At 44.2% G+C, this 21,795-nt stretch overlaps 1 protein-coding gene across 2 annotated transcripts in view; it reads left to right on the top strand.

The window, feature by feature from the left end:
* Positions 1-21,495, top strand: part of LOC147460674 (uncharacterized) — a 91,412-nt gene extending 69,917 nt beyond the window's left edge. For both annotated transcript variants that reach the window (XM_086508395.1, XM_086508394.1), the window contains one exon: positions 20,855-21,495. In XM_086508395.1, coding sequence (XP_086364521.1) covers positions 20,855-21,043 — 189 coding nt within the window. In that variant the 3' untranslated portion in view covers positions 21,044-21,495. The remainder of the gene's footprint in view (positions 1-20,854) is intronic.
* Positions 21,496-21,795: the final 300 nt, after the last annotated feature.

Raw genomic sequence — 21,795 nt, 5'->3', positions numbered from 1 at the left:
AAGAAGCATTCTCTTCCTTTCTCTTGCGTAGAGTAAAAAGCAAGATTCGCGTCGCTCATCATTAAAAAAAAAACAAAAAACAAAAAACAAAAAGCCTCCACGATTTTCAAAAATTAGGGTTTCTGGCAAAAATTAGGGTTTGTAGGAATTTTAGGGTTTCTGGCAGAAATTAGGGTTTTTGTTGTGCGCCACGTCATCACTTTGTGACAAAAATCGAAGTCTTGTGTCTCTCTCTCTCTCTCTCTCTCTCTCTCTCTCTCTCTCTCTATATATATATATATATATATATATATATATATAGAGAGAGAGAGAGAGAGAGAGAGAGAGAGAGAGAGAGGATCGACACAGTACTGGGGACCAGAAGATGGGCTGGTCCCCCCGTATTAGTATCTTTATTACTGAGGAGAAGTCTATACAAGCACTTGAACCGAACGTATTACCACGTTCGTTCTAGAATAAGTCTGGATGGTTCTTGGAAGCCTCAACTTCCTATTCCTAGGGCAAAACCCTATTCCAAGGAACTTCCGTTTCTTATTCCAAATCCTCGAGAATCAAGGTTCTTGCCTCTCGATCTCACCTTCTAGACTCATAGCATGGCATCCCTGCAAATCTTTTTAGACTCTGTTTCCAAAGTCCTCTTCTCGCAGAACAACTCTGCTTTCCCGGACGCGAAGTCCTTCCTTGGGAATCTCAACTTCTGGATCCCCAACTCGAGAGTCTATCACTCTCGGATCTTTGGATCTTCGTCCCAAACTCGAGTACTAAACCCTTCGGCTGATCTGGCTCTAGTTCCTCAGAGCGCTCTCTCTTGTAGAGGCTCATGCCTTCCTCTGCTCCTACTCCCTCACTAAGAGGAAGTACACCTGCAAACAAATACTTAGAGATCATACTTAGATACCTGCTACAGCTCAATAGGAGCACTATCGTGAATAGGAAAGAAGAGAGAGTGCTGGCTCTCGCGAGAGTAGGCAGACTCAAACTGGCTGATAGTTGGAGGTGCGGACACAGTATTTGATTGCTGTGCTCCCAGTTAGAGGGTCGCTCGCTTTCGCATTTGCTGGTGTCTTTGTTCGGCGATTGATGATTCTAGGACATTGACCCGTTGTTGGACCCTGAAGAAACGATTGTTATCCTCCTTGGTGAGGAGGCTCGCGGGAAGCGGCTGCCCTTCTGGGTACGCCGTGATCCGCACTCGAGGGATGGAACTGCAAGGCACGTGTCTTTGGCGAAGTTCCTTGGTGAGGTTGTACTCCGGTACTTGGGTGCTCTGCATAGGCTGATGGGGGGATAATGCCCCCCTTCCTATGCTTTATTTTTAATTCGATCCCTTTCGAGGGCAATGACGTCATTCTTCCCAAGCGAAGCCAATGAGCTACAAGAGCGCCCAAGTGCCTTGCCCCCCTTGGGGGGTCAACCTCACCTAAAAGGGGTTGCGAGGTGCAAAGGGAGACACCACCAACCTCACTGGACGCCACCTGTGAACCGACGCCATGCCAAGCGGGTATGGCATTTCCTAGGGGAAAACCGTCGGGTTACAAGGGCAATTTAGTGAGGTGAGCGATAAGTTACCTCGAGGAGGCAACTCCAAAGGGAAGATCGATGCAACCAACCTCAACGGACGCCACCTGTGAGCTGACGCCCTGCCAAGTGGGTATGGCATTTCCTAGGGGAAAACCGTCGGGTTACAAGGGCAGTTTAGTGAGGTGAGCAATAAGTTACCTGGAGGAGGCAACTCCAAAGGGAAGACCGAAGCAAGTCCAGCAGTACCTGGGCCTGCGAACAAAGGTACTTGCTCATTGTCACGTCCATAACTAGTCAGTGACATGGGTCTCTCAAGGGCACAACTCTAAGAGTGTAGATAATTCTGGCCTCACGTAGTCCAAAGGAAACTAGTGACAAAAGCGTCTGCCCTAGGAGCCTGGGTGCATAGTCTTGGTCGTTCTTCTTGTGCACTTTTTTGGTGTATGAAGGGAGTGGCCGGGAGTGCCCAACCCGACTCCTAAAACAAACAAATTATAACATGAAAATTGTTACCTTCATAGTCTAGACGCTCGAAACGCAACTCGGTTCTCGAAACGAAATTCCCCGGAAGAGATCTCTACGTAGAAAATCCTCTCTTCCAATCCTACACACAAAGGAGTTGTGTTCTTGGGTTCCTTCTCGTAAATCAGCCCCGTCTATGACGTTTATGGGCTGAAAACAGAGAAAAACAGCAGCTTTTCGCGATGGAAACACGCTCCGCTCTGTAGGCACTTCTTTGCGAGGGAACTTGCGCACTGAGTCCTAGCGACATCGGGTACACTTGGGGCAGCCATGGGCATCACCGGCAACGTCTTCTTTTCGGCTGAAATCTGCAGCAGCATCTTCTCCTTGCAAAAACTGGTCTTTTCCTTTGAGAGAGGCCCTGTGATGCTTCTATAGCTCCCTGGCCACGACAAAGATAGCTGAGTGCTGGCTGCCCGCGTAAAGATCGTGGCAAGTTTTTTTTTTTGGGGTTCTTCTACCTGAAAGAGAGAAATTGCTGGCTGGTTTTTGCTGCTTTATTTTCCAGGCGGCTGCCCACTTATGAAGTGGGCGGCCGGCATATTTTAAAAATGGTATGAATCTGCCCAAAAACTCAATAAAACAAAGCATCTGCTTTCTGGCTGGAGGCGGCAAGCGGGGAGTGATCAGCGATGGCGGGGGAGCTGGAGGCAGCGAGCTGGAGGTTGGGGCGTGGGGGCAGAGGAGTGAGTAGGGGGGAGCGAGCTGCACGCGAGGGCGGGCAACACCAGTGCGCAAGGCAGGCAGAGGGTAGCGGGTGAGCGAAGCAAGAGGGGGTGATCAACGATGGCGGGGGGGCAATGTACAACAGCAACGAGGCCTACTTCTCAGATCTTTAGATTTTTTTTTTGTCCAAGTTCTTCATGGAGTAATTTGGAGAGTAATTGGGCGAGGAGGAAAGATCTTATTCAGAAGTTACCACTATAGGAGATTGCTCTGGGAGATTCTGAGGTGGCTTCTCCACCATCTTTGCCTTCCCTTTTTCAAGGGTCTTAAGCACTTGTTGCACTTCTGGCTGAGCGAGAGTGGCGTATAGTTCTGCCATCTACTTCATGAGGCGCTCAAGCTCTTCTTGTTGTACTGCCTTGATGGGTATGTTTCTGACAAGGATCGTCTAGAGAGGACCTTGCTCAGATACCACTGTCACAGAAACGGAAGTGTGCACTTAAGTACTTTAGAGTTAATTTAGCTATTTCACGTAGGGTTCTGCGCAGAGTAATACTGAGAAAACAATGCAGAAAAAGAACACAGCACTAGGGAGCAGAAGTTGGGCTGGTCCCCCCCTTGAGGAGATTTTTCTATTAGTTATGAACTGTTATAAGCACATAGATCGGAAAAGCTCACACTATGTCTATGTCCTGGAGGCTATTTTGATGCATAAAAATGCATATGTTAATGAGCCTATTGGCTGAAATTTATCATACTTGTAGCTGAGAACGGCTATTTTTACTTCGTTCTCAAGTTTTCTTGGCGGGAGCGATGTCTACTGCTGTCTGCTTACTTATGGGGTGCCCGAACTGGAGTGTCTTGGTTGAAATTGACGACTCGAGCTCGACAGGTGCTGAAAAGCTGAGTGGACAGCCAATACTATGCTTGTCTGAGTGCGGCTATTCCCCGCAAGGACGCACACAAGCTTTAATGGCTGTCCGGTACCTTCGTCGCAAGCTACGTAGGTTCTACATGGCTCTTGTAGGAGCTCTGAGCAAAACATTGTTGGTGGGAGAGAGAGGGTTGAATTGAGCGTGCGCGCAGAGAGAGAGAGAGAGAGAGAGAGAGGGCTGAACTGGGAGCTGAGAGAGAAAGCTTCGTGGGTGTGTGTAAACTGTTGCAAAGCCTTTCCAATTGGTAGCGCTACCCTTCTTATAGCCTTGCTTATAAATTTTTGGCCATGTGGCGCTGCATGAGGGACAGAAAGAGTGCTCGTACAACTCCAGCGCTGGCTTTTTCTAAATTTCCACGCTACAGCCGAGTTCTATTGAATGTTATCAAATTTGACCTGTTACAAATTGGTCCGGCCACTTGTTTTTAATAGATTTAACTTCTAAGTTTAAAAACAAGTGCTGAAAGGGGCTATGTTATATTTCGAGCACTGCCTCGAGCGTGGCGGAGGGGGCTTGGAGCCAACAAGGCACAATTGCCACCATGGCGGACGTGCTCAAAGCAGTGCCGACCGGCTGCATACGTTCTCTCAACCCTTCTTGAAACTCACGGAGTGCTGAGTCACGCTTTACTTCTGAGTCTGCACCAGAGGTCTAATTTTACACTCAAGCCTTCTCAAAGAGAAATTTTTAGGGAAGCAAAATTACCAAAATGCCCAGGAATTTGTGGAAATTCCGTATATACCATACATAATACATATTCAACAACTTTAGCCAAAAATCCCCAAAATACTCTTAAATTTTCAAAATTTCCCAAACTACTCTTATTCAAGCTATTTTTTTGCCCTCCCGTGATACAAGATGATAGAACTATGATTTTAGATTGTAATGTTGGCTCTAGAGATGAAGTGGCTCATTCGTTGTAGACAAATATGCATGAACATGTTTTTCTAAAACACTTAAAGCTGGATATCTATGATTAAAAAGGATTTCCAAAGATTGATGTAAGCCTTTGAAGTTTGAGGGATATCTTAGGAATTTCCAAGGGTGTTTTGGTAGTTTTCCTTTCACAAATATGACAATATGGTCCACCCATTTTTTGGGAAAAAAAGAAAGATATGATGAAATTTGACCTCAACCAAACCTACGGCAACAATGTGGCATGAGCTAGCGCAATAAGCATGATCAATCTTCTCTAGTGACATGTGATGTGCGTGAGCAAAGATAGATTTGGGCTTGTTGAACTTGTCCTATAAGTTAAAGAGTTTCAATAAAACGGGGCACCAATTTCAAGTTAATGGTGGTAGAAAACTCAAATAATTAGGTCTTAGGTGTCATGAAATTACATTATGTCATCGTGCTATCAAACTTTAAAAACTATTTTACAAAAAAAAACATATAGAAGTTCAATCACAGCCATAGAGTATCGCCACAAGGCTCACAGACCAATGCAACTTAAACCTCATTGTCCATAGTAATTCGAATTTTGAAGTTAGAACCAACCTAACTCCCACTTCTCACGTAACCAAGTTTGTATTGTAAATTTTCCAATAAGAATAGAAAAACTATGTTGTAGTTTTATTGGCTCTTAATTTTCAAGGCTACAACTTGGGCATTTGATCAGTTATGCCCCAATTTTTGCATAGTCTAATGTTTATGAAAATGGAGATCTATCTTTTAGCATCTGAGACAAAATTATTCACCAATGAGCTCACAGGACTTTTGTGAACAAAAATGATGAACAATCTCAACAAAAGAGGCCTCAATACCATCTAAACTTCTAGTTCTATCATCTACCAATCTTCCTCTGAAGAGTTGCAAAAAGAATTGTTTTTAAAGATGTTTGCGAGGTTGATTAGGGGTATTTTGGGAATTTTGGCAAAATTGAAGGTCACTTTGGGATTTTTTGGCAAAATATAAAGGGTACATTGGGAATTTTTGAAATTTGAGGGATATTTTGGTAATTTCCACAAATTACAAGGGTGTTTTGGTAATTTTTCTTAAAATGAAAAGCAAAAGGTAAATGGAAATTGGGAATGGAAGGTGCTTATCAATCATGCCTTCGGCGGGACTCTCTCTCTCTCTCTCTCTCTCTCACACACACACACACACACACACACACTGTTACACACACATAAACGTCAATAACGTCTTATCTACTTTGTGGTGAAGGCTTTGGCTACAGTCTCGAGGATTGGATGAGGGTAATTGTACTATGAGGCTCAATAAGGCGCCGGCTTGCCGCTCGAGGCGCCATTCCGGCAGAGCACTACCTCCGCCACGCTGGAGGTAGTGCTCAAAATTTAACTTCTGCTACTGAAAGGTGAGTTTCTGGCCAATTTGGAGCATTAGTAACTCTGTTGTTTCCATGCCTCTCCTGACTCAGTCTGCTAGCTCCCGTCGAGACGTATTTACACTGTGTCTGACCCGCCATTTTTACGGGTGGCCATGGTGAAAATATCAAATCCGGACTTTTCCGAGCGAAATAGGGGCACCATCTTATTCGTGTGCTTGTTCTGCATTGCGTCTGGCTACTGTTCTACTTATTCATTGCACTGGAAAATTTACCCATTTATTTATATTATTAATTGGTACCAATAAATTCATAAATCTTTTGTGTGTGCACAAAAATCGTTTTCATTTATCTGTAGCTGTAGCTAAGAATATTACATTGGTGCTCTCATCACTCTCCTTTTGATGCACCAGAAGTGCACACAACTTGGCCACTTCATTATTGAACTTTACGAGGCAAGTCCTTAGCGATATTGTATGATTTTATGTCACCCATCCTGTGACGCATCAGAAATGCCCTTTCCAAACAAGACTCAAAAATAGAAGTAAGAGCAAGACAAAGGATAAGGATGTCACTTGACATGCTTATCTCGAAGAAAGATGTCATTGATGCATTGCTTAGTGCTAATGATGGCCTATCCCAGTCTTGGATAGTGGATTCTAGTGCTTCATTCCATGTGACTCCATCTTTGGAGTGTTTTGCTACATATGTTGCAGGCAATTATGGCAAGGTGTACCTTGGTGATAATTTTGCTTGCAATGCGTTTGGCTCTTAACAATGGTCAAGAGCTTGTGGTGAATGATATCAGGTTTGTACCAGGCATTAAGAAAAGTTTGCTATCCATTGACCAATTGGATGCACATGGTTATACGACCATTTTTTATGGGGGTTCATGGAAGTTGCTTAAGGGCTCTATGCTTGTTGCAAAAGGGTCTAAAAGAGGTACTTTATACTATCTTCGATGCAAAGCTTTGCCTGGCAAGTTTTTTGTTGTTGCTGAAGTTGCTTCACACACTGAATTGTCACTTGTGGCATAAGAGACTTGGCCATATGAGCCAAAAGGGTATTGATGTGCTTTCCTCTCTGAAGAGGGTTGATATAAAAGGCAAAAACTTGGATTTTTGTAACTATTTTCTTTATGGAAAGCAAAAGAAATCTTCTTATTACTTTGGTGTCTCTCGCAAAGCTAATCCTCTCGATCTTATTCACTCCGATGTATGCACTATGACTGTTAAGTCTTTTGGGGGTGCATTGTATTTTGTTACATTCATTGATGACTGTACTGGGAAAGGATGGGTGCATTTGTTGAAAAGTAAGAGTGAGACTTTTAATGCTTTTAAGAAGTTTCATGCTTTTGTCACTATGCAAAAGAGTACTAAGATTAAATGTCTCAAATCTGATAATGGAGGAGAGTATGTATCTACTGAATTTCAGCGTTTGTATAATCGTACTTTATGTGAGAGAGTGCTTTCATGTTGTCCACCACTAATCTTTCCCAAGAGTTTTGGGGGGAGGCATTGAAAATTGCAGTTCATATTTTGCAATCTCTCTCCTAATAGTTCGCTAAAAAATGACATTCCAGAGGAGGTTTGGTCTGGCAAATATAACCGGCCTGTACAACGTAGAGGGCGGTACTATTTCAATTACCTGTTATCTTTACACTGAGCACTGAGAAGGGAAGAGAACACAGTTGCGTCTAGCGACTAGAATGTCACTGCGCACACGAGACCGACACCCTGTAGGCCCCAAAGACTGGCGCCCCGTCCCTTTCGGTATTTCTTTATTCAAATTAAGGTAGACGATCCGACCACTTAGCACAAGCTTTCACAAAGCTGTCCAAACCTGGCGAGGGCTGAAAACGCAGGTTTTCGACCTGATTTTGGCAACATAACGGCGCAAAAACCCCTGTAGGTCAAGAGCACCTGTCTAGGACGAATTCCCTCGCTATCTGGAAGCTTTCTGGTGAGCTGTCACAGAAATTCAGCGGGCTGTAATTCCCTATTTTTCACTGCCGGGTGCCCAAAAGCCTGTACACGCATCCCAAGGCTCTCACGAGGCTCCCCCAGTGTTCCCTTGCAGTTTAGGTGCGAAACCCTAAACCTGCAGAAAAACAGAGCAGGCTGTAATTCGCTGTTTCGGATCGTTTTTAGCGGAGCAAACACGCCTACGCGTGTCCCAAGGGCTCCCGCACGCAATGGGACAATTCCCCTGTGAATTGGACAAGTTTTCACGCGAGAAAACTCTCCGAACTCGCAATTTCTCGCGATGGAACTGTGTGTACCTGTGGGGGATTAGCAATTAGCTAATACGGTTCTTGTTCAGAAGGCTCTTGCCTTGGCAAACGCGCATAAACCCCCAGAACTGTACATGTTCATCTGAGTAGCCCAACTAGTGGGGCATTACAATATGTGCCAAAGGGGAGAGAGAGATGCACGAGAGCAAGTCATCGCGCTACATGAGACAGAGGAGAAGGCAAGCTTTCCATTAAAGCTGTAGACCTGCAGCCACTACTCACACACACACTGTAGCTCACTTTTGATCAGAAATCAGCCGCCTTTCTCAAATTGGGCGCCCCCTCTTTAGCTGGAAGTAGCAAACTCTTCAGAAGCCGCCATGTGTCCAGTTTGCCCCTTTTGAGTTAATTCTCTAGTTCCCACTGACTTATAAAGTTATAAGTGACTTTTCGTGTAGCCCAGACTTCATTTGGCGCACACAGGCTTTCATACTTGCAGAATTCAGTGCTAACTGGCCCGACCAGTCCCAGACTGACCGACCCAGACTCTCGTTGTGAGAAACTTATTCAGCTGCAGCCATTTCACACTGGCCATGCAATGTCCACTTGCACCTTTTCAAGGGTTCCGGGGAAAACAAGTAAAAATAAAATAAATAAAAATATATAGTACTTATTTACGAAAGGCAACAGGAAAAATACACCTCCTGGTGACACACCCCACCCTTGAAATACTGGAAGCGACCTCGCTTGCATGCCGATAATACATGCGGTATCTGTTGATATCACACATATTCTATGATGGGAATCCAAGATATACATGCTTCCGGAAATGTAGCGTTGGACGATTAAACAATCCCACCAACTTGGCTACGACACATATATCAAGCATAGAAGTCTTCTAGTGTACTCTGAAGCACAAACTTCTCTAGCTAAATTCTGTATGGAAAGAGTAGATACAATTGCTTAACTACTCTCTTGAGCATCATGAACCATGCTCTTGCCTTGCTCCAAAAAGTCTACATTAAGTCATTGTGGGTTCCATCTGAAAGGCTTCAAGATACAATTGCAATAGCTGAGGTAAATCAAGCAATTCAGACTCTTCCATCCATTTGGCATCCAATGATGGATAGTTCTTGAACTTCACCAAATAGCGTCTTGGAACCTTTGCTCTAACCTTTCTTTCTTTATGTGCCAATATCTGTTCAGGAACAAGGATTTCATCCAATTCTTCCACTTCGGGTTGTTCCTCATGAAGCATATTCTCTGGCACATTACCAACAAAGGGTCTTAGAAGGCTGACATGAAAAGCATTATGTATTTTCCAGCCTTCTGGTAGCTTTAATCTGTAAGCTACATCGCTGATCTTTTCTCAAATCTGAAAAGGACCATAATATCGCATACTGAGCTTAGGAAACAAGCGTTCCTTGCCTTTCCTTTTCCTTAACTTGGCCTTTTCAAAGCGCAAAAGCACCCAATCACCAAGTGAAAATACAAGTTCACGACGGTGACGATCAGCAGCTTTCTTTTGCTTAGCATGAGTCTTTTCAAGAGCAATCTTTATCTTCCTGTATGTTTCATCCATATCTTGCACATACTTGTCTGCCTCAAAAATCTTGTCCTTAGTCTGCAAAATGGGCGGGACGTTCTTCCCTCCTTCCACTTGAGCAGGTCCAGAATAGTAGAATTTGCCTCTTCTGACTGTCCATCAGTTTGCGGATGAAACGAAGAAGAGAACTTTAGCGTAGTGCCTATGTTCTCAAACAATGCCTTCCAGAAAAGACTCGTCATACGTGGATCCCTGTCACTGACAATTGATTGAGGCATCCCGTGGTATTTAAAGATATTGCTCATAAATATCTTGACCATGTGTTCTGGCTTTATCTTCTTCCTCACAGGAATGAAATGGGCTTGCTTACTGAACCTACAAATGATAGTCCAAATCCCATCATTGCCTGTTTGCGTCCTTGGAAGATCAAAGATAAAGTCCATTGCTATGCTTTTCCATGGTCTATCTGGGATCGGCAATGGTTGCAACAATCCCGGTTGCTTTTGTCTGTCAAATTTGACTTTTTGGCATACTAAGCATGATCTTACAAATGTGTCAACATCTTGACGCAAAGCTTGCCAATAGAAGAATGCCTCAACCCCTTTCACTGTCGCATCAATTCCACGATGCCGAGCATAAGGTGGAGCATGAATTTCCATCAAAATCTTGGGCCGTAACTGTTTGGTAACGCATAACTTTCCATGCATCATGAGAGTCATTCTTAAGCATATAGTGCTCATGATGTTGCCCATCAACAAGCTGGTCATAGATCCTTGCAAAATCTGAATCTTCAGCATATTGTGTCTTCATTTCGTCCAGTTCACAATGGTACGGAATTGACACTGCTGAAATTTGGGGCTTTCGTGACAACGCATCAGCCACCACGTTCTTTTTCCCTTGCACATGCACAATCTGAAAATGGAACATTGACAAGATGTTTTCCCATCGCATGTGCTTCTCAGACAACTTCGTCTGTGTGAGAAAATATCGAAGGTTTGATGATCCGTTTGGACAACAAAATCAACCCCCAGCAGATAGTGTTTCCAACTAGTGAGAGCATGAATTACTGCCAGCAATTCTTTCTCATAGACTTGCAAGTTCCTTTCAGTTCTCAAAAGAATTCTGCTCTCATATGCGACTACTCGGCCATTCTGCATTAGAACTGCACCAAGACTATGGCCACACGCATCACACCGAACCACAAAAGGTTTTGAAAGATCTGGCAAAATGATTACCGGATCTGAAGCCAGCTTCTCTTTCAAGTGTTTGAACGCTAAAATTTCCTTGGCTGTCCACTTGAAAGTAACTCCTTTTCCTTGTAGTGCATGGAGTGGAGAAGCAATCTCAGCAAAATTTCGGATGAACCTCTTGTAGTAGGAACATAAGCCTAGAAAGCTTCGAATGTCATGTACGGACTTCAAGTCTGGCCATGACCTAATTGCTTCCACTTTAGCGGGATCCATGCGTACCCCATCCTTTGAAACAATGTGCCCAAGGAAGTGAATCTCTTGCAAAAAGAATTCACTCTTCTTCGCATTAATGAGTAGCCTGTTCTTACGTAACTCATTGAAAACTGCAGTCAAGTGATCCCTATGCTCCTCTTCGGACTTCGAATAGACAATCATGTCATCAAAGAAGGTACCCACGAAGTTTCTGTGTGGTCTAAAAATTCTGTCCATCATTCTATTAAACGTGGCAGGAGCATTTGTGAGACCAAATGGCATGACAAGAAACTCATAGAGACCAAATGTTGTCCTGAATGCAGTCTTATGGACATCTTCTGGCCTAATGTGTATCTGATGGTAGCCACTCTTTAGGTCTATCCTTGTAAACAATGACGCTCACTCAAGCCGATCAAGAATGTCATCTATCCTCGGTATGGGGAACCTGTTCGTGATGGTATTCTTATTCAAGGCGCGATAGTCAATGCACATGCGCCATGAACCATCTTTCTTCTGCACTAAGAGTACAGGCGAACAAAAAGGGGATGAACTGGGCTGAATCAGCCCCTTCTCTAAAAGCTCGTTGACCTGACTCATAATCTCTTTCTGCTGGGCTGCACTAACCCTGTATGGTGGTCTATTCGGTGGACTAGAACCTGGCACAAGATCTATAGTATGATCCTCAGGTCTCTCAGGAGGTAACTCCCCTAGCAAAGAGTCCGAAAAACAATCACTGAAACCAGTCAAAAAAGTTGACCTGTCTTTATCTAAGGTAGAGAAATTAGATACGACTTGAGGTACTTCTTTTGCAAAGATCAAGTACGCAGAAAGATGATTCTTTATTGCAGATGAAATAGCAGAAGCAGAAACAACTGGAACAGACTCTGCTTTAAGCTTTACATCAAGGACATGAGTCTTTCCTCTATGTACAAGGGTAATCTTTTTGTTGTAAGTATCCACCATAGCATGCAACCTGTAACACCATGGGATACCCAGTAACACATCACAGCCCTCTATTGGCATAATATGAAATTCTTCTGCATCCACATAGCTCTGAATGTGCAGACGAAGCTTTCCCAAAATGGGAGTAACAGGCTCTGAATGACCTGGGCATGCCAAACCTGCTTCCCCTGTCATACCCATCTCCTCTGTACGAATGCCCAACTTTGATGCCAATTCTGGTGATATGAAATTTGCACGGGCTCCTGGATCAAAGAAAACCAGCACTGTCTGGTCTCTAACTTTGCCCCAATCTCTGCACAGCTCCGTGGCATCTGTGTTTGGCTGGTCTCCAACCAAATCTGGAACAAGTCCTACACTTGGCTTTGGCTTCTTCCCTTTATGGTCTGACTTGTCATCCTTATCCCGTGACTTCTTTTGTGGGCATTCATTTGCAAAATGTCCTTCCTGTTCACAAATGTAGCATTTCTTGGCCTCCCTAAGAGCTTTCCGTTCTTCAAAAGTTTTGCCAAAAAAATGCCTCTTTTGTCCTTGTCCTTGTCCCGAAGAAGACTTAGATTGCTTCTTGGACGTATCACCTTCTTCAGTGGAGGGCTTCTTTGTGGGAGGCTCAGAAGGCTTTGCTGCAACATTGCCCTTGGCTGAAAACTATTTGCCCTGGGACCCTTTCTTGTGGCTATTAAATCCATCGGAATCTCCCTTCGACAGATTGCTGGCCACTCTTGCATTCTCTATCAACTGAAACATATTCATGACAATAGTCTTTGTGCAGTAGTCCCTGATTTTCTTGGGCAATCCGCAACAGTACTTCTCAATCTGTTCTGACAATGGCACAAACTTGTAAGAGGTGACTGGCAACAGTGCGGCCCAAAACTGTTTATTGTACTCTTTTAGGTTTGCACACTGTTTACCATTCAACTCGTGCCATTCTGTCATCACATCCACTTCAAAAGTGTTTGTCAGCCATGCAGGCGTAAAAACCTGTTTGAATTGGACCCACGTTGTTGGGGCTTGACCCTGGTTCAACAATGCGGTCCACCATTGAAGCGCATTCCCTTTCAAGAAAGTGACAGCCTTGCGTATCTTCGAAGATTCCGTGAAGTTTCCTCGAGCATAAGCTGCATCAAACTGCTGTATGAAGGTCAAAGCCTTCAATTGGTCCTCGTTTCCTCTGAAAGTTTCAAACTTCACTCCCTGCCCACCTTCCTTGTAATCCTTAAGCTGACTCAAAGGAGCCACATTATCATAAACAGGTGCCTGTAACAGTGGTGCTCCATGAGTGTTCATTCCAGCACTCGCATCAACTGTTTTCCCTGTCATATCTGCATTTTGTACGTATGGCTGTGAAAAACCAGCCATACCAAATCGTGTTCTAGGCACTCGAAACTGGCCATAGGCACCCTGAAAACCTGGTTGGACACCCATGTTCGCGTACATAGGGTTACCCATGCCTGTTTGCATTATCCCGAACACATTCCCTGGCATATAACCTGTGGAAGGTCCAGCCATAGCTTGAAACATTGAACCACCTCCAAAATAACCAGGATAAGTATTAGGTAATGGAAGGGTCTGATGCATAGCCTGTTCATTGCTCCCTTGACCATTCAGAAACGGTTCCTGTCCAGCTAAAGCAAGTTGCTTTGGATCATTGGACACCGCTAGTTGCTCAACCACATGGGCTTTCCCTTGAGCATCACGAGTCCTCTGCGCATTGGAAATCTCCTTTTGCTGCAACGGCTCAGTCATGCCCTGTGTAGGAGGCTGAAAACCGTGTGTCGGAGCCTGTAAGAACTCCTGCATCCTTGGGTTGTTAGCCAACTGCTGAAACATGTCCATGCAGCAATGCAGTTGAGTTCTAAACAACCTGTCCTCTTCTTGAAGAGTTGAAGGAACTTTCTCCGTGCCATGTGAGGAAGATCCCTCTTCAGGTACTTGGTCTCTCTTCTCTGCCATAACGACAAGCTTTGTGTTGCTTTCACCCACAACAATCCACGCTGCACTCTTTGAAGAAAAAGTGACTATCCCGTCGATGGAACCATATAACCGGCATGTACAACGTAGAGGGTGGTACTATTTCAATTACCTGTTATCTTTACACAGAGCACTGAGAAGGGAAGAGAACACAGTTGCGTCCAGCGACTAGAATGTCACTGCGCACACGAGACCGACACCCTGTAGGCCCCAAAGACCGGCGCCCCTTTCGGTATTTCTTTATTCAAATTAAGGTACACGATCCGACCACTTAGCACAAGCTTTCACAAAACTGTCCAAACCTGGCGAGGGCTGAAAACACAGGTTTTCGACCTGATTTTGGTAGCATAACGGCGCAAAAACCCATGTAGGTCAAGAGCACTATCTAGGACGGATTCCCTCGCTATTTGGAAGCTTTCTGGTGAGCTGTCACAGAAATTCAGCAGGCTGTAATTCCCTGTTTTTCACTGCCGGGTGCCCAAAAGCCTGTACACGCATCCCAAGGCTCTCACAAGGCTCCCCCGGTGTTCCCTTGCAGTTTAGGTGCGAAACCCTAAACCTGCAGAAAAACACAGCAGGCTGTAATTCGCTCTTTCGGATCGTTTTTAGCGGAGTGAAACGCCTACACGTGTCCCAAGGGCTCCCGCACGCAATGGGACGGTTCCCCTGTGAATTGGACGAGTTTTCATGCGAGAAAACTCTCCGAACTCGCAATTTCTCGCGATGGAACTGTGCGTACCTGTGGGGGATTAGCAATTAGCTAATCCGGTTCCTGTTCAGAAGGCTCTTGCCTTGGCAAACGCGCATAAATCCCCAGAACTGTACATGTTCATCTGAGTAGCCCAACTAGTGGGGCATTACCATATGTGCCAAAGGGGAGAGAGAGATGCACGAGAGCAAGTCATCGCGCTACATGAGACAGAGGAGAAGGCAAGCTTTCCATTAAAGCTGTAGACCTGCACCCACTACTCACACACACACTGTAGCTCACTTCTGATAAAAAATCAGCCTCGTCTCTCAAATTGGGCGCCCCCTCTTCAGCTAGAAGTAGCAAACTCTCCAGAAGCCGCCATGTGTCCAGTTTGCCCCTTTTGAGTTAATTCTCTAGTTCCCACTGACTTATAAAGTTATAAGTGACTTTTCGAGTGGCTCAGACTTCATTTGGCGCACACAGGCTTTCATACTCGTCAGAATTCAGTGCTAATTGGCCCGACCAGTCCCAGACTGACCGACCCAGACTCCCGCTGTGAGAAACCTATTCGGCCGCAGCTGTTTCACACTGGCCATGCAATGTCCACTTGCACCTTTTCAAGGGTTCCGAGGAAAACAAGTAAAAATAAAATAAATAAAAATATATAGTACTTATTTACGAAAGGCAACAGGAAAAATACACCTCCTGGTGACAGCAAACCTGCCTTTTATGATCATTTGAGAGTATTTGGCTGCGAAGCTTTCGTTCATGTACGCAATGACTTGAGAACAAAGCCTGATATGAAGTCCATTAAGGGGGTCTTTCTAGGTTATGGGGAAGAAGGTGAAATGGGCTATAGAGTGTGGTTACCATAGTTTAGAAAGGTAATACGTAGCCGAGATGTAGTGTTCAATGAGGCAAGATTGCTTAAGAATGCTACAAAATCTGATGCCGACAAGAAAACAGTCAGATTTCGGCCTTCCATGCCATCCATTGATGTTGAAAAAGAGCCTCATGATGCATTACCGCAAGCTGAAATTGATAATCAGCCGGTTAACCTTGAGCCAGGAATGGTAGGACATGATATTGATACTCCTAATGAGGATGGACAACCACCTGAATTGGCTGAAAATGATTTTCAGCAGCATGATAGAGCTGAAAATGAATTGCCTTATGATGTAGAACCGTTGCTTGAGAATATAGATCATTGGGTACGGAGGTCAACTCGTTTGAGAAGGCAACCGCAGAGATTTAACGCCTCTTTGGATCATGTAATGTTGACAAATGAGGGTGAACCTCTTACATTTAAAGAGACCAAATCATGTGAGTCAAGCAGTAAAGTGGGAGCTTGCAATGCAAGAGGAAATGAAATCCTTGTATGCAAATGATACTTGGGATCTTGTGCCATTGTCTGAAGGGAGAAAGGCTCTTCCTAACAAATGGGTGTACAAGATTAAGATTGTGGATGAAAAACCCAAGTACAAAGCAAGATTGGTTCCAAAAGGATATGCACAAAAAGAAGGAATTGATTTTCAAGAAATCTTTTCTCCTGTTGTAAAGCTTACAACTTTACGTGTCCTTTTTGCTCTCGTTGCGGAGCTTGATTTGGAATTGAATCAAATGGATGTAAAGATAGTGTTTTTGCATGGTGACATTGAAGAGGACATATACATGAAACAACCTGAAGGTTTTGTAGTTCCTACACGCAATGAACTTGTATGCAAACTAAAAAGGGCTCTGTATGGTTTGAGACAATCATCACGGCAGTGGTATAAGAAGTTTGACTCTTTTATGCTGTCTTAAGGTTTTAAACGCAGAGATGCAAATCATTGTTTGTATACGAAAAGAGTCCCATCATTCTTGTTCTCTATGTTGATGACATGCTACTTGCCGGGAAATATAAGACTAGTCTTGATGTTGTGAAACGTAAGTTAAATTCAGCATTTGCTATGAAGGATTTGGGTGATGCAGAGCATATTTTGGGTATGCGTACTAAAGAGATAGAAAGCTGAAATTGTTGTTTTTATCTCAAGAAAGGTACAAGTACTTGACAGGTTTAATATGGCTGATGCTAAGCCTCTTGGAGTACCTTTACCTCCATACACTAAGCTTAGCAAAGCAGATTGCCCAAAGGATAGGTGGCATTGAAAGCAATGAAGGGAATCCCATATGCATCAGCTTGTGGTTCTCTTATGTATGCTATGGTTGCCACTCGTCCCGACATTGCTTATGCAGTGGGAGTTGTCAGTCGATACATGTCGAATCTTGGCAAAGCGCATTGGGAAGCTGTCAAATGTATTTTGAGATATTTGAAAGGTACACAATCAAAGTGTATTTGTTATGAAAAAAGTGACTTAAAGTTGTAGGGATATTGTGATGCAGACATGGCAGGTGACATGGATACCAGGAAATCTACCAATGGATATGTATTTTCCATTGTTGGTGATACAGTCTCTTGGTGTTCTAGGTTGCAAAAAATTGTGGCATTGAGTACTGAGGCTGAATATATTTTAGCCATAGAGGCTTCAAAGGAGGCCATTTGGTTGGGCAGACTTGCAAAAGAACTTGGCATGCCTGCTCATACACCCGTCTTGGGTTGTGATAGCCAGCGTGCTGTCTATTTAGCCAAAAATGCCATGTTTCATGTGCGTACGAAATACATAGATGTGCGGTACCACTTCATACGTCAGGTATTGGAGGATGGTCTAGTCACCTTAACTAAGATCCATACAGAGGATAACCCTGCAGATGTTCTCACCAAGAGTCTTGCTAAGGCTCAACATGAGCATTGCATACAGTTGGTGGGAGTTTGTTAACTTAAAGGCGTCATTCATGCCTTTAAGTGGGAGGTTGTTGGGTTAAAGGCCTAAATATCCCCTTTTTGTACATTTTTATACTTTGTCCAGGTTCACATTGAACCTGGACACATTTTTTTAAAGTCACTTATAATAAAAGTGGGAAAACCCAAAGGTCACTAATTGAGTTTTCTCCAAAAACATGAGCTCTCTCTCTCTCTCTCCTGCTTCGATCTCTAGCGCTAGCTCTTTGCTGCTCTGTGCCTCCTGCTTATTGCCCCAATTCTGCACTACATTGCGACGCGCACCTATCGGTACCTTCTGAGTCGCACTTTCATCCTTGATGTGTACTTTTGACCTACAAGGATTTTTGCGCCGTTATGTTGGCAAAATTGGGTCAAAAACCTGCAATTACAGGCGTGGAAAAGTTTGGACATTGTTGGCGAAATTGGGTCAAAAACCTGCAATTACAGGCGTGGAAAAGTTTGGACAGCTTGGTGAGGGTTAGGTGGAAGCGTTCAGATCGTTTATTTGCCAGGGGAGCCTCGGGAAAGCATTGGGTGCTTGTACAGGACAATTTAGAGAGATTTCCCACGAGGAATCTCGTCTAATTCAAGGAGCAAGTGACCCTATAGGTGTGAGAGCTCGAGGGCTATCCACGAAAGTGATTGGCACGTGAATCGGAGCGCAAAACAGAGAATTCAGCGAGCTTTAATTTCTCTGCAGGTTCTGTAAAGTGCTCTAAAGTGCGTGGAAAGTCACCGTGTACTTGGGATTTTGTCTGTGGAGACTTCTTTTGTGGTAATGTTACCGAAATCGAGTTAGAGTAGAGGAATTTCAGTCGGATAAAAGTGGGACAACTTGTAGAAGTTTATATGTTTTTTTCAAGTTTAATAAGACTAAAGAATACCTTTGGGGCCAACAAGGTGTCACTGTCTGCTTGGTAGCGCTCTAGCTACCAAGTCGTGAACTGTCTTGAAGTGTTGAATTCCAGTCACAGGCTTATTCGTGAAGTTCCTTTGTCCAACTTGCTGAACCAAAGAGTGTACAATGGTTTGAAGAGAATGGTTGTTAGTGAAGAATGGATGAAGTTGAAGGTTGCAAAACTGATGCAGGCAAGCAAATTATGGTTTTGGAGCTCAGTTTTTGGAGAAATGCAAGGCAAATTGTGCTCTCATGTTGAAAATTTTGCGTTTGGCTGATAGAGAAGGCGGCACAATGGGAATGATTTATGAACTTACAAATAGAATGGTGGAGAAGCTCGAAACATTGGGAGATGTTGATAGCAACCGGCTTAATGAAGTGAAGGCACTTTCGTTGCATCGTTGGGAAATGTTACACGCCCTTGCATGCAGCAGGTTTTTGTCCTGCGTTCCTTATGGAGAGGGAAGGGTCAAGAGTGATGAAGAGGTGGACGATGGTTGGATGGAAGTGATAAAGAGATGCAGCAAGTATGACTTGGTAGTCGAGGGAGCACTTGTTGATGAGTTGGATACATATAAGTCGGTTCTTCTGCTAATGATATTTGCAAAAGATGAGCATTATCCTGTGAAATGGTGGGAGACATTTGGGGCAAGTACTCCCAATTCGCAGCGGCTTGCCCTTCGAATCCTCTCTCAAGGAAGTTGTGCATCCCCTTGTGAGAGGAGTTGGAGCACCTTCTCCTCATACACACTAAGAGAAGAAACAGATTGAAGCCCTCTCACACGGAGAAGTTGGTCTGTATACACACCAATCTTATAGACTAGTGAGAAAAATAAAGGGGAGAGGTTATGAGAAGATGGACGTTACCTTGGAAATGATCAACAAAGAGATGGATGAGGATAGGTTGATTACTTTGCAAGAGGGGCAAGAGGTAGATGAGCAGGCTGAGGCTCCTATGTCAAGTGTTGGTGAGCATGCAACCAGGAACTCAAGTGTTTCTGGCAATGACCATGATGATCCTAGTGATGACGATGAGGATGAAGATGAGCTTTCACTCTCTTTGACGGAAGAGGATGATGAGGACTACACACAGGAAGGAGAGTGATACCATAAGGACTATTCCTTTATTTTCAGCTTTGTTTCTTTTTGTCTAGGATGATCACCTTTTGGCTGGTGCCTTCCTTCTCTCCCTTCTCCTCAGTGCCTCAGCTCCAGCAGTCACAAAGTTTGACCCCGAAGGAGCGAAGTAGCATAAAACAATGCAGATAAAACTCGCCTCATGAAGCTGTTGTCGGATCCACGTGAAGGGGGCCTCTGGATTTTGCGATACAATCTGTATTCTCCCCTGCAACTCTGGTCTCCATAGGGCTGCTACTCATCTAGATCCTCTGGAAGTGTTGTGCGACATACACTTCCAATGTTGAGATCTTGAAACATATCCCTGTACTCTCTAAAATCCCCTTTCCTTTCAGGGTTCTCATGTCTCTCTGTTAAGCAGGATGATATTTCTATCGTCCATCTCCTCAATACACTGTGGATGTGTCCATAGGGAACCATTACAGTTCCATACTGCTGTGTGTATCTTTGTGTATGGTGTCTCATCCCTATTCGCCCTCGCCATCTATGATGACTCGCTTTTCGTGGTAGATAGCTCTTTTGCTCTCCTTTCTGCTCTGCAAGACACGTGGCATGCATGAGCATCGATGCTCTATCTGCATTCAGGTGAGGTCATCATTCAAGAGGATGGGGTCTCCGGGGAGTGTGCGTAGGACTACCCTCTTCCTTATGAAGGAGGATCTATCTGTGGCTTTTCGGAATTGTTTCTTGGTGGTTTTCTTCCCATCTTACCATGCTTTGCCAGAAGAGAAGGGGTCCTCTTCCTTGTAGCCTAGTTGCATAGTACTTTTCCATCTCCTCCAGGATTGGACACAGCTTTCTTGGGAATGCCGTAATGCGCACGTTGAGGCAGCACACTTGCCTTATTTTCTCCTCCTCCAATGTGGTGTGCACAATTTGTAGCAAAATTTGTCCTCCCACGCTTTCTCGTGTAGAGTCTTCTCGACCACCTCCACCAACCCTCTTGCTTGGCTTGGATGGACTCAGTTATTGCCTTCCTCTTCATATCAATGTCTTGTCAAGTGCTTCGGTAAGCTCTTCATGGCTTCTTTCTCTCCTTCAAGGATCCCCCCTTTTTCTCGGCCCGGTCTGTTGCATAGAGAAGCTATTTCTCCTTTTGAGTTTTTGCTGCTTTTCAGTCTTGCTGCTTTTTCACCAGAGTTTTACTACTACTCTTCTGTTTGTTTCTGTAATAAGGCACTTTAACTGTTAATTGAAGCTTATTTACATGGGTTTGAACAGGAAACTGATCAGCTGGAATATTTAATACCAAAGAGATCATCCTTGAGCCATCGGTTACCATTGGGAGACCACGGATTCGTAGAGTTTGTGCGATACCTGCTTGAAAGCAATCCGTACAAACGCCCCACTGCAACTGAAGCCTTGCAGCATCCCTGGCTTTTTTTTCCATATGAACCTATATCCTCGTGACTGAATGCAATATCTGATGAACAATCTTCAGCTTCGGCAATGCAGTTATCCTTAATTTTACAAAGCTTGCAGCTCAAACTCTGCCCATCCTGACATCTTTTACAGGAATATGTAGGCCATGTATTCATTCAACTGTAGCAAACCCTAACCACTGCTCAAGAGTATGAGCTTTGTATATCAAGATTCAACTGATACAGCTTACATTAGCCAGGGGTGCCACATACATGCCACATGCTTCCATGATGCAAAGCTTTCATCAAAGCGATTGTATTTTAGTTTCCTTGCCCCTTGATAGGTCATTGATTATGTGCATATAGAAACCAATCTGCTCAGTATTGATTTGCGCCTGGGGCCTGTGAGGTCCATATACGCTGTGCAACAGCAATTGGCTCCATGTATTTTAATTAGGATCCAGTTATTGGTAGTGAAAGTAACAGAAAAGTTGTCTTCTATTGAATTCTGTCGTTGACTGAAAGAGCAAGGAAGCAAAAGAGTTACTATTTGAACCAACACCCCCCCCCCCCCCCCAACACAAAAAAAAAAAAGCGCACGCACACCACACTTGCATTCACACACGCTAAAAGAAAACCCACCCACACATACAAACAGACTCAGGTGTTCGCCACACACATTCATGTATGCCACTGGGTGCAAATGCCCACCTGAACCTACACATTAGTACATGCATTCATCCTCATTCACAGGAACATATGCCCATTGAGACACCTCCCTTGCACATTATAGCCATGGGG

This window comes from Adiantum capillus-veneris, chromosome 3, assembly GCF_014529385.1.
Source record: "Adiantum capillus-veneris isolate H3 chromosome 3, ASM1452938v2, whole genome shotgun sequence".
Lineage (NCBI taxonomy): Eukaryota > Viridiplantae > Streptophyta > Polypodiopsida > Polypodiales > Pteridaceae > Adiantum > Adiantum capillus-veneris.
Note: the sequence above shows the minus strand (reverse complement) of the source record. Positions and strands in the feature narration are given on the sequence as shown.